Below are 12,948 nucleotides of genomic sequence, written 5' to 3' on the forward strand. Positions count from 1 at the left end.
GGTTGGTCTCTTGTAAAGGCTGGTGGTTCTGCAAGGTGTTGTCTTCTTCTTGCATGCATGGAGACATTACTGCTGGGCAGATTGGTTAGAAAGCTTGGTGAGGTCAGTGTCTGTACAGCAGCCTATCCAGAGGATGTTTATGTCCAACATGTATTTGTTTACAGCTTCTTATTTAAAGAAGCCCATTGCTCCTGCTTTTCTTTTCAGCAGTAATTAGGAACACAAATCAAAAGGAGAAGAGATGACAACATTCAAATGTTGATTTCTTTTTTTTACTAGAGTCCAAGCTGAAAATTTAACACTGTAATTCTGTGATGACTTTTACTACCACACTAGTCACAGTTAAATAAGCTCTTGCATTTTGATCCTGTGAATACTAAGTGGCTTTCTGCAGGGTGAGATGTTTGGTGAGCCTGAAGTTGAAGGTGACTAGCTGAGAAATCAGCAAAGTAGCAACAGAGCATCTTTGCTAACTCTTTGTTAGCAAGCCTCAACGCATTTATCTTGTAATTTTTGTTAGATCCCGAAAATAGAGTTGAAGACTTCTGATGCAGGGAAGATGAGTCTCAGACTTTTAACAGGGACCTGACCCTGTATAAGGCTTTCATCTTCCTTGACATCAGTGTGTCATTAAGACTTAGTATGGCGCAGAAGACTGAAAAGGAATTGTAGAACTGAGTGCTCGCACAAGAAATAATGCATATCTGGCTCTCTTTCTGTGTGGGTTAGGCACAACTTGAATTTTTAACTGGGAAGACTTCTCGTTCAGTGTTTTCGGAAAAGGGACTTCTACTTGCAGTGTAAGCAAGTTCCTTTTCTCAAGGTGGAAGATCATTTGTCTCGTTCTTGATTAATCATTTGAGTGAATGGAAATACATTGTCATTGTATTTCCAGAAGCCTGTTATAGGAGAATTGATTACAGACAATAACGAAAAGTTAATAATACAGAAATGAGTAATGTTAGAACCTATGATCATGTTGATTTATTTTAGAATGTTATTATCAGCAGGTCCTGTGTACCTGGAGAAGTTCTACTGATCAGCAAGTAGTTTTGTGTAACTTAAGCAAATGAGAAAGACAGGGAAAGAAAGGTTAAATTTCTATTAATAGCATCATCTTTAAATCACTTATCTCTGTTACCTAGCTTGTGAAATGAAGCTTGTGGTGGCAGAGTGTCTTGGAGTTTCACTCTTTTGCTGCTCAACTGGCATTGAATCAATATACAGTCACTTTGCATTTGGAAGGTTATTTGTGCGATGAAAATAACTAGTTACCTTAACCTTTCATTCGAATGTAAACTCTGTGAAACTTTTCTAGCACTCAACTCATTAATCAGAGGTCAAGGAGAAAATGAAGTTTTATGCCTTTGCCATCACTGACTTGGAGCAATTAGGCTGGTGGCCACAAGGATAAAAGCTTCTATTTCTTGTCCTGTGAGTGCAGAAAAAATTGTTCTTGCCAGTGTCTGGATTATCCTGTTGGTGGTTAAACACATCTGCACATTCTTGTGATGAATATTGAATAAAGGGGAAATAATAAAAACAAATGTTTGGAATATTTCATCACATGCCACTATCCTTTTCTCCTCGAGTGCTGGCTGAAGTTCAGTTTGTGGTTATAGCACAGCTGGGCAGTCATCTGAATACTTAGACTGTTTGGATTTGCTTTTATTTTGACTGTATTTTTTTTTTTACTTGTCTTTTCCAAAACTAAACCTTAAAAAAAAAAAAAAAAAAAAAGGGAGAGGGGACCATAGTGAGTTCTGAGCTCCTCACTCAGTTTGTTAACCTGAAGAGATGTTACAAGCTCAACCCCAAAAGACGCCAAGCCTATTACCCTCATGTCAGAATTGAAAATTAGAAAAGGTGTAAGCTCCTTCTTCTACTTTTTTTATTGATGCTCTCATGATTTATGCTGAATATTTACATGGTGCATTTCAGTAACTGGAGCACATTTGCCAGAAGCAATTGATTTTCCTGGGAAATGACAGGAATGCAAATCTTTTAGTTTATGTAACCAATTGATTGAATTAGACAGTCCAGGTCAAATTGAATCACGGTGTGTGCCAGCCTCTGTTGTATGTACATGCCTGAATATATGCATGAGCTTACCCAAATATCTGTAATAAAAGGAGAAAATAAAATAGCTTCTGATCTTGTACATTGTATAGGCCAAATTAATTTTGTAGAATACAGGATATTTACTGTCCCTGTCTCACTGCAGGTACAGCATTATATGTGAATGTTCCTCATGTTGTGTGAAAGAGAATTATACTATGCATATGCTTTCATAATTAGCTTAAAAATGATTTAACAAAAATGTTAAGCACTGATACAATCCACAAGTTTTCCCTCATTGTGCACCCCAATCACAATTTTAACAGCACTTGAACTAGTGACATACACATGATGAAATCCAATATGAAGTGCGGTTGGAAAGAAATCCTTTTTCCTGCCCATTAAGTTTTGTATTTTGTTAAGAAGGTGGTTTAATGATCCACTTAGGCCAATCCCCTGCCCCTCCATGCAGCACAGCTGCATTTTCCTGCCGTTTCTCAGTGTCAGTGCAAGCAATCACGCGACTGCCAAGGTCTCACCATGCTGAGTATTTTTCTGACATGCAAGGTTAGATCCGCGTCACATCAGCAAACTGCTGCTCTCACCGTACACTTTGTTGACACAAAGTAGGCAATACCTGGCTGTGTACCGTGAGAAGAGTGGGAATTCTGCAATCCACTTTTGCATCAATGAAAGTCAATTTTCCTCTCACTTGCAAACTTTCAGCATTCCCTTCTTGGAGTGGTCAGTCTCTGTGATGTGATGGACCAAACTAACAGCAGCTCTTAAACAGTATGACAATAGGAGCAAATATTATTCAATAAAACTCTGCCTTTCTTTTTTCCTCCTACAGGAATATTTTTACCCGAAATACTTGGGTGAGTTGCAACTTCTACTTTGCTTTGTGGCAGTGCTGGTATGTGGTGCCTAACATTGGAGCTTGTCACAACCGAAGTCTCTGCTAAGGAAAGTGATGGAAATCTGATTGCAGTAAACATACATTTCTAACTTTTGAGATAGACCGTATGTTCCTTACATGATTTTGGTTTTTACTTATGTGTAGACCTACATACAGAGATCCTGTATGTGTTTTCTGCATGTTAAAATGTTTGTGTTGCATTTATATCTGTGGCTTGCAGCATTAGTAAATAATTTGAAGTCTTCTACCTTTTCCCCTTCTTAATTAACTTAGCTATTATATTAACGAATTTCCGTATTAAAAAAGTCAAAGTGCCTTTATTGATTGATCCACTGGCTTATTCTGTTGACTCTCTCCTAGTCATGGCATCGTATTATTTTCTATTTCTGTTTAATATGTAGTACTTAAGATCGCAAGTGCCAACAGTTCTAGAAAACTCCATGTGCTTTTTAGATTTTTTAAAAGAGATTTAGTAGGTAAAACTTGAGTAGCTACTAACATGCTTTTAGAATCATAGTAGAATCTGGTAAAGTGATCATCCTCTTCAGATGGCTTATAACTCTACGGTACATCAGAGCTAAAAAATTGTGATGAACTTAAGAATTTTAAGGCGTCTGGGAGATTATAATATTGCATAGATTTTGCATCCACCCTCCAAATCTTTGCTTAATGAATAAGCAGGCCAGGTATGATTTTATGTGCTTTGAACAGCTGCCATGTCATCATTATAATAACAACAATTTCATTTTCTGTTCTTCAGCTTGCATTCAGAAGTATGGGTCACCGTATACAAGAAGTCCAGATTTCCTTACATGTGTTCATAGTAAGCATTTTTGTTTTGTACATTGTAGTTAAATGTTCACTCATGTTACCTGAAGGAGTGGAACCAGCTCAGCCGTCTCCATTTTGTATAGTATTTTAGTATTTGTCTTCCTATTCTCCAGGCTTGAGACTCTGCATTGCTTGTCCTATCTGAGCAAGAAAACAAGGTCTTTTCCCTTTTATAACCTATTGCCATCTTTCAGTGCTTTGGTATTTTACGATGCAAGACAGTTCTTTCTCACCAGTTTCCCAAGGTCTAAATAGTCTGAGAAGCAAGAGGGGCATGAAATAAGATTTACCAGGAGGTTATATGCTATGCTTGGCCTTTCATTTTCTTTTTTCTTGAATGGTAACTTTGACTTGTCCCTCTCAAGGAACCTTAAAGAAGGGTAATAGTCAAACCCAGGCTTGTGTCAGACTTCTTTACGTTAAGATCAGTTTCATGCATCACATGACTGTGGTTTAAATATTGCAACCTTTGAAAATTCCAATCAATTTGGAAGTCAACCTGATATCTGTGTAGAAGGAGAAGGGGTATTTGTTCATCACTAACACTAGAGATTGGAATTTAATTAACTCTTCTAATAGCTTTCCAGTTCCCTTTTGAAGCTTAGCAGTGCTAAAGATATAAAGCTGAATAAATATTCTAAATATGTTCTGGGAGCAGATCAGTTCGAATGACGAGAAAATCACATGTATGTATATTTATTTTCATTTTTACCCCTGTGGTTCAATCTCTTACTGTGGCCAGTTTGGTTAGTCATGTGTTCATACCAGTGCTACCAAAGCAGGATCAGGATTTAGTCGAGTTTTCATGTTCATAAACTGTGTTACAGCAACTTTTTCGAAGAGTGAATTCCAAGGTTAAGAAGTGGCGTATCAAAACTTATCCTGATATGATGCTGCAGTATCACTTACAGACGTTAGAGTCCTCTGAACTGGGAATTCTTGGACCTGTGGTACCCATGTGGGCTGCGTTGTGCCCACTAGTTCAAAGCGGGATGTGAGGCTGAAATGCTTCCTCTTGCTCACATGTATGGCACAGCAAAGAGGTGGGAGTTCCTGCTGAAAATGGTGGTATCAACTAGGAACACTTGTTCCAGATAGCTAATAATGTTTTGGAAATGCGAGGCTGAAGGGTAGGAATGAAGAAATCTGAAAAAATGAAAGCTGAATAATTGTTTTTTAGGGATTTTTGCCCATTGCAAATGCAGTGGTTTGGAAATAAAATGATAATATTTTCCCCCATTAAAATATTAAAATGTTTTTAAATGGCTGAGTTTTGGCTAGCCATTGTCGATTCACAAGAGAAGTAATGGAGAAGGAGCCTGAAATGCTCTTGGAAGAATGACAGGCTTTGTGCTTGGCCAATTCCAGTGTGCCTCTTAATTTTTCACAGATGCTGCCAAAAGGCTGTGTGGCTCTGAGGGGTTGTGCCTGCAAGACACATTTAGATTTTGTTTCTTAACAGTCTTTGTCCTCTCAGAGCGAGGTAGTGGAAGGCTCTTTTAATCTAGCGCACAAAGATGTTGCACAACTCAAGGGCTGGAGGGTGACTAACTAGACAAGTTTATACTGGAAATAAGGTACAAATTTTAACTGTGACAGTGAGTAGACATCTTGGGGGGGCATTTGAGGATTCTCAGTTTCATAAGACCTTTAGATCAGGGTTACAGGTAGGGTTCAGCTCTAGGTTCAGAGAGGTAGATGCAGGTGTTTCCAGCACAGGTACCTAATTAGTGGTTTTAAAGGGATTCTGCTGACCAAACTCTCTCCGCTGAGGGAGAGCTGAATCACTCTACGAACTCTGTTTATTGTACTGACTAGATCTCCACTGACTGCAATGAGCATTTAAGACAACTACTTTGCAGATAGATGCTTGCCTTACACATCGATACCTGTACTTTGGCCTGCAGATCTGGATCATTTTGTAAAAGAGATCCTGTAGGTCAGCTAGGAATTAGGGATTTGGTTCTGCAAGAGTTTGGAAAACTCTACAGGATTTTTTGGAAATGAAGCTGCATGTGGCCTTAAAAAACACAATGGGATTTTTGTTAGGTCATGTGTGTCTACTTTTTAATAGTGAATGTTGTAATCTTCGCAACCTAGCATTTTCCCAGTAAAGTTTTAATTTGTACCATTTTGTGAATATCAAAAAATAAATTAACAGTACAGAGCAATGAACTGGAAGGAGCAGTCAGTGTACTTAGGTAACATCTTGTTTCCATACAGACTTCCAAAATAGAACTGGTAGTTCTATTCTCTGTCTGCACTTAGGAGCCATGCATGCGCTGTCAGACATAGCTCAAAGCACACAAAAAGTTCATGCTCTTCATTACTTTTAATACCTTTACTAAAGTCTGTCATGTAGATGAATTGAAACAAAAGGTCCATTTTGTCTTTCCATGGTTTAAATTAGGAGCACTTTCTACAATGTTGGCAGAATTACACAGCTTTGAAGCCACCAGGAGAGTATAAGGCTGTGTCTGATGTTCTCAAACTCTCATGATAAGAGGAGCAAACTATCAGCAAGTGTTGATGCAGTAGAAATATTCGTGGTTGTTCATGCCATTACTATGGGTTGTGTGCAGCTAACTTCAGTCTTCAGATAATTCAGTGTGCAGTGCAGCCCAAGAATCTGGCCATTTTTTCTTGATAACTATAACACAAATGCTATCCAACATTTGAGTGTGTGGTCTTGCCTTATTTTTATGCCTAACATAGCACCAATCTTAGTGGCTGTCCAAAAGGCAAACCAAAAGTCCAAAAGGCAGTGAGACAATCTGAAACACAGGAGGTTATGCCTGAACATGATAACACACTTTTTCACTGTGAGGGCGACTCAGTACTGGCACAGGTTGTCCAGGGAGGTTGTGGAGTCTCCATCCTTGGAGGTACTGAGTAGCTGTGTGGACATGGTCCTGGACAACCAGCTCTTGGTGGCCTCGCTTGAGCTAGGGGGTTGGACCAGGTGACCGCCAGAGGTGCCGGGCAGCCTCAACCACTCTGATTACTGACATTCAAATCTAAGGCAGTCAGTGCAAACAAAGATGCTGCTCAGTGCTTTATAAGACATCAAAGGAAGTTGCTTCTGCTTGCACTCACAGAAATGTTAATTTTTTTTCAAAGCAGCTTGTCATGAAGGTGACTTTCAGGATCACATAGAGAAAGTCAAGAAGAGACATGTAGAAGCAGTATAATCCTGACAAAAGTAGGAGTTAATGCAATCCTTAATTTCTCTCAGTTTGAGAAGTCTGATGGGGCTACTAATCAACAAACAGTTCTCGCTATGTATCTCCTTGCCACCACCTATCTCCATCAATTCACAAGTCATGTTTCAGAATATCGTGAAGAGTCCGAACTGGATGTTGGTCTACTGAATGTTGGTCTCAACAGAACCAGTGCATGAAAAGGGGTCTTCGCTGCCACTGCTTGCTTAATGTGTACCCACTGAACACTTTTGCACTGCAAATCTAGTATCACAGACCAAACTTGGTCTGCAGTGGGCTGTTGCTAATCACATGCTCTAAATGTACCTGTCTGGTCCACTTTTCGTAAATTCTTCCTTTGGTCTGGACTGAACTGGATTTCTTCTGAGTAGTAAGGGTGTGTTGCCAAGGTTGTACAATTGCAGAAGGCATTGTTCATTATAGTTCTTCCTTTAGAGACTGCTAGCTGCGTCAGCTGCCAGCAGTTCCTCTACCTTGCTTCGACAGAATCGGGCAGAGTCATTGCTTTGTAGCTTTGCCACCCTCACTCTTGCGTAGCCGCTCAGGCGCAAGAAACTGCCAAATACGTTCTTCAGAAGAGAAGTCTGGATATCATGTGTTCATGCCATAAGACTTTCTTTTCCAATGCATTCCATGTGCTGGTGAGCACAGAGGACAGTGGGACTGACTATTTAACTGCTCCAGTGTAGAAGGTCAATCCCATTGTGAATATATATTCATTCAGGTTTGCAAAGGCTCTGGTCAGGTTCAAAAGTCCTCTGGAGAAGGTGACATCCACGGCAGACTGGACTGTGACTAAAGTTCATCCAAGTGTAGAAAGTCTGCAGAAGTGCCCTGTCTCTCCTGAACCCCACTGCTGGGAGGGGATATGTAAACAGAAAGGCCTTCTGACTAGGTGAGCTTTGTGGTCCGCAGAATGAGCTGCTGCACTGCTCTTTCTGGTTAAGGTGGTGGAAACAGTTAACACATTAATGTTTTTTGAAGATTACTGACCTAGAACATGGATGCAACAGTTTACTACTACATTATAGCTACCAACTCATGTTCTGTAGGGGCAAAGGTATTCTCTCATCCTTCCTTTAGCTATCTCTGCAAAGCACTGTCCCTGGGTGTTTTGCAGATAGCTGAGTAGGTGAGTTTGGACATATGACTTCCATTCATTGAGCAGTTACATGATAGTTTGAAATTTATTCCTCTAATCCTCCCCCAAGTATGGTGACTACTCTCCTGCTATGATGCTATGAAGAATGTCTGTTGCCAACTATTGGAACTTGGCTTAAAAATCAGTGGCAGACTTTACTCTGTGGTGGCCCCATAGGAACGTTGTGCTGTCTGTAAACTGGATTAGGGCTTTGCTATTCTTATGCTGTTAACACATTGATATTTCTTTTTATTCTCATTCTATGTAATAGAAAAGCCTAAGTTGGACAGCTCTGACAAAAATTTCAGAAATAAACCTTTGCTAGCAACAAATCTATCAGCCCTAGTAAGATCCTCAGTTGAACTACCAAAAGCACTTGAAAAGACTACCCATTCTTCCTTGAGTACTTTAGTTGCTATAATACCTGCTTTCTATTTTCTGCAAAACTAGGGAGAGTGGCATTAACTTTCTTAAAACTGAGCTACTTTGAGTTGTTTCTTTCAGGACATGCCCTTTCAGATACGGGGGTGGTAGCTCGCTCCCTTTTGCAATGAAATGAATTCCACTGCACATGCTCTGCAAAATTCCTGGCACAGCTTGTTCGGCATGTGAGCACTAAGAGTTAGCTGCCAGTTTTGCCAGGTGCGAGTATTTCTGATAGTGATTCTCCATTACTGTTTAAGCTTCTTGACTTCTAATGAGAGTGAAACACCTGGTTGTCAGTTACTTCAATTTATTGTTCTGTTTTGGTTGTGTGTTTTTTTTTTTTTTATTCCTAATATAAATCAGATTTGCCAAACCAGTGTTCTCCTGATCCTTGTCACAAAGAGGGGACCGTCAAATGTGAAGATCTCAAAGGAGACTTCTATTGTGAATGCAAGCGTGGCTGGCAGGGAAAAACATGTGAAAAAGGTAACTGGGTTTCATCATCTTTCATTCCTGTAACAAAGATGTGTTTGGTTTTGCTGTCTTTTCAAATGGTCACTGATACTGTGCTGCACAAGTGAAAAGTCACAAAATTGAACCTGGATTACACACTGCTTGTGTTTTTACCCTTCTGTGAATCAGGTAACTGTCATGTTGATATTTTTATACACCTTTTAATCTCAGCCAGCTTGGTCTCGGCAAGGTAATCTAAGATGTTATGCCCCAACTTTCTGTCCCACTCATCTGAAAGGGGCAGCAGAAATAGAGTTGTAGTGGCTTTTCAAGCAGACCTGCCTCAAACTGCTGCTGTGAACCCAGATGTAACAGATCACAGACTGCAGAGCCAGAGAAGCTGGACCACCCTCCTTGCTAGCACCTCTGCCATGGGAACAGTGACTTTCAGCAGGCAAGTTGTGGTCTGAGTCTGGTGATGCACAGACCGATGAAATTAGTCTGTTAAAGTCTCCTCGCTAGTAGGACCCTATTCCATGTCTGCTTAATCCCACTGTGTATTTCCATCACCTCCAAAGAGAGTATTCAGGCAGAAACTATTTGTGCAAGATGTTCCAGGCCCCCGGAGGGCTTTTTCTATTCCTTTATGAAATACTGAAGTTATCTTCCTGCCTCTTGTTTTCTGGCTTTTTTTTTTTTTTTTTTTCTGCCTGCAAGGCTTCCTGTCAGGGCCACCGTGTTTCTGCCTGCCAATATTAAGTAATTGCCAGAAATCACAATCAGCCAGTCCAGAGTTGTGGCAGCCAAGACAGCAGGAGATCCAAAGCCTCTCCTTCTGATGTAAATATGTGGGGAGATTATAGGATCACTCAGAAGTGGCTTATTTAAGCATTTGAGACAGTTGTCTGATCAGTATGCAATCAGCTTTGACAGCTCAGCAACTGATCAGTATAGAGCATATCCCCTCTTTTTCTTACAAAATGTCATGAAATGTGCTGTTCTACCCATCAGCTAGCTCTAGAGTCCCATATACAAACAGGACATTGAGAGTGAAATCCAGGCTCTACTGAATTTAGCAGGCTTTTACTGTTGACTTAAGTGAAGCACCGTTTAGCTCACAGTACTCAATAGCTGTGAACTTAAAACTTCTTGTGTTCTCATGAGTTTTGTAGTAGTAAGGATATACTGTTCTTGTTTTATTTAAAGATTGCATCCCAAACTTACTGGTTATAGTATAACTGTAAAAGTAAATTATGATATAAAATGTGTTAGGTATAATTAGTTTGCTTCTGCAAACAAACTTTTTCGCCTCCACAGTGGCTAAAGATACTCTTTTACATTCTCAAAGCTGCGAGGGAGGTACTCAGTTACAGTTCCTTCTCTATCTTTTTTATTATTACATGAACTTGAGCTAATGTACTTGAAGGGTTTGAATGAAGTCTTTGTACTTTTTGTAATCACTGCGTTGCAGATGTCATAGTGTTTTTCGTTTGGTCTTTCTCCTTCCCGACTCCTGTCCCACTCTCTCCCTCTGGATTATTCACAGAGATGAAAAGCTGACTGTAACACTTCCTTTTGATGCAGATATTGATGAATGCAGAGCGCAGAACGGTGGCTGTAACCAGCTCTGCTTCAACACGCTCGGCAGCTACCGTTGCTCTTGCTACAGTGGTTACGCTCTTAAAGACAGCAAAATATGCGAAGGTAAGCTTTGCTGGGCCTCTCAGTTTGCTTCATAGAATGGAATCATAGAATTATGGAATGGTTTGGGTTGGAAGGGAACTTCCAAGCTCATCTAGTCCACCCCCCTGCAATGAGCAGGGACATCTGCAACTAGATCAGGTTGCTCAGAGCCCCGTCCAGCCTGGCCTGGAATGTCTCCAGGGATGGGGCATCGACCACCTCTCTGGGCAACCTGGGACAGTGTTTCACCACCCCCACTGTAAAAAAATTTCTTCCTCGTGTCTATCCTGAATCTCCCCTCTTTTAGTTTAAAACCATTACCCTTTGTCCTATCGCAACAGGCCCTGCTAAAAAGTCTGTCCCCATCTTTCTTACAGGCTCCTTTTAAGTACTGAGAGGCCGCAATGAGGTCTCCCTGGAGCCTTCTCTTCTCCAGGCTGAACACCCCCAACTCTCAGCCTGTCCTCACAGCAGAGCTGTTCCAGCCCTCTGACCATTTCTGTGGCCTCCTCTGGCCCCTCTCCAACAGGTCCATGTCTTTCCTGTTCTGAGGGCCCCAGAGCTGGATGCAGGACTCCAGGTGGAGTCTCACCAGAGCGGAGCAGAGGGGCAGAATCACCTTCAGTGGATGTTTAGTGAGTTGTGACTGTATTTCAGAGAGCTGGGTGGCCCTGAGCAGCCCTGGTCTGCTCCCCGGCCCAGCAGAGACTTGCCGGTAGCTCCTGTGAGCTGCTCTCTGCTGGGGTTGTACTGGGTGCTCCAGCCAGCACGACATGCCTGGGCTTGTCAGCGGTCACACCGTGCTGGTCTCCAATATCATAACACAGGCCTGATTCACAGCGGATTTGTGGCTTGGATTGTGCTAAATTGGTTTAGCTGATCGGTCCTCATATCCTGACATTGTGAGGAAGAAGGGCTGGACAGATATGTTGTGATTTTTTCCATTCTCACAGTGTCGGGGTATATAAAGCTATTTGTTTTTCTTGTTTATGTTTTCTATTTGTGTTTCTTATTTTATTTTTCTAAATTTGGATATGTGCAGCAACTAATAAATTCAGAGAGATACAGATGGATAAAATCACAGCAACTGAATATTAATAGCTATAGAAAGGCCCCAGTGAGGGTTGGCAGCTATTTTACATAGGAACTGAGAACAGAAAGTGGGGATCTGAAGTATCTGATTGAAACTGCAGAATGAATTTACATAACCAAAACTTAAGCAACTGAGATTTTAAAAGTTTTAAGAAACTGCATGCTGAGACGCAGACTCATTAATGATCACATTAATGTTAAAAGTATGTGTATCTCATGAAAAAACAGGCAAGTCTGTGTATATATCTCTTACAGATGGATGTGATGACATATTTCTAAACAGACTGCATACCTGATACGAGCAACACATTAATGCTACCAGCAAAAAGACAAAGACCAGGATTTTATTTCTGCGTCACTTCCACTTTAAAAAGTGATGACTGTACAGATTACATGGTACCCATTTCTAACGGGAGCAGCTCCCTAGAAGAGTCAGCTTCACTTTTGAATTGTCCTCTGGTGCCAATTGGCACGGACAGGTGGACGGCGAGTGGGTTCATAATTACATTTCTTTTCATATGTATGTATGTTTGTATAATACCCTAGTTCTGTCTGTTAGAGCACCATGAACAGAGCGTATAAGCATTCTGTAGCTTCAATGTGTGACCCTCCAGTTGCTGAGGTTGCTGTCAGCTGTGGCTAATGCTAGCTGAGATTTATGACTGCATTTCAATTTTCTTTCATGTTTATTCCTGTCATTACCTGCACACACTAAAAAGTTGGGGTTTGTCTGTGAATTTGTAGACTAGGCTACATAACGTGCTAGATAGACTACCGTTGGCCAGTTCACTCATACATGGGAAAATCACAAAGTGTAATACATAGTTGTAGTTTTAACATGTACTAGAAAGCAAAAGTAAATATTAAACTCTCAGTGTTCCGCAAATGTTTTGTCAACACCAGGATTTTGCTCGGTATTAGTTAACACCTTAGAAAAACACTTCTTTGTTTTTGTGGACCTCTGGTTCCAGTCCATTGCCTGCCTTCATGGTGAAACCCCACAACATCTCTTAGACATGACTTATTCTGTGACAAATTGTGCTGCTTCAGTTCCCCTTTGCTGCCACAGATTAGCAGATTTAGATCTTAGTTTTGTGAATGAGTGAAAAATTATTGTTTGCCTG

General features: G+C 40.7%; 1 protein-coding gene across 1 annotated transcript in view; it reads left to right on the forward strand.

Annotated features, from left to right (window-relative positions):
- GAS6 (growth arrest specific 6) overlaps positions 1-12,948 on the forward strand; it is a 42,367-nt gene that overhangs the window by 11,828 nt on the left and 17,591 nt on the right. Inside the window, exons 3-6 of the mRNA XM_065658256.1 lie at positions 2,912-2,936; positions 3,738-3,800; positions 8,960-9,082; positions 10,634-10,753. Of these exons, the coding sequence (XP_065514328.1) occupies positions 2,912-2,936; positions 3,738-3,800; positions 8,960-9,082; positions 10,634-10,753 (331 nt within the window). The remainder of the gene's footprint in view (positions 1-2,911; positions 2,937-3,737; positions 3,801-8,959; positions 9,083-10,633; positions 10,754-12,948) is intronic.

This window comes from Caloenas nicobarica, chromosome 1 (assembly GCF_036013445.1).
Source record: "Caloenas nicobarica isolate bCalNic1 chromosome 1, bCalNic1.hap1, whole genome shotgun sequence".
In the NCBI taxonomy this organism is placed as follows: domain Eukaryota; kingdom Metazoa; phylum Chordata; class Aves; order Columbiformes; family Columbidae; genus Caloenas; species Caloenas nicobarica.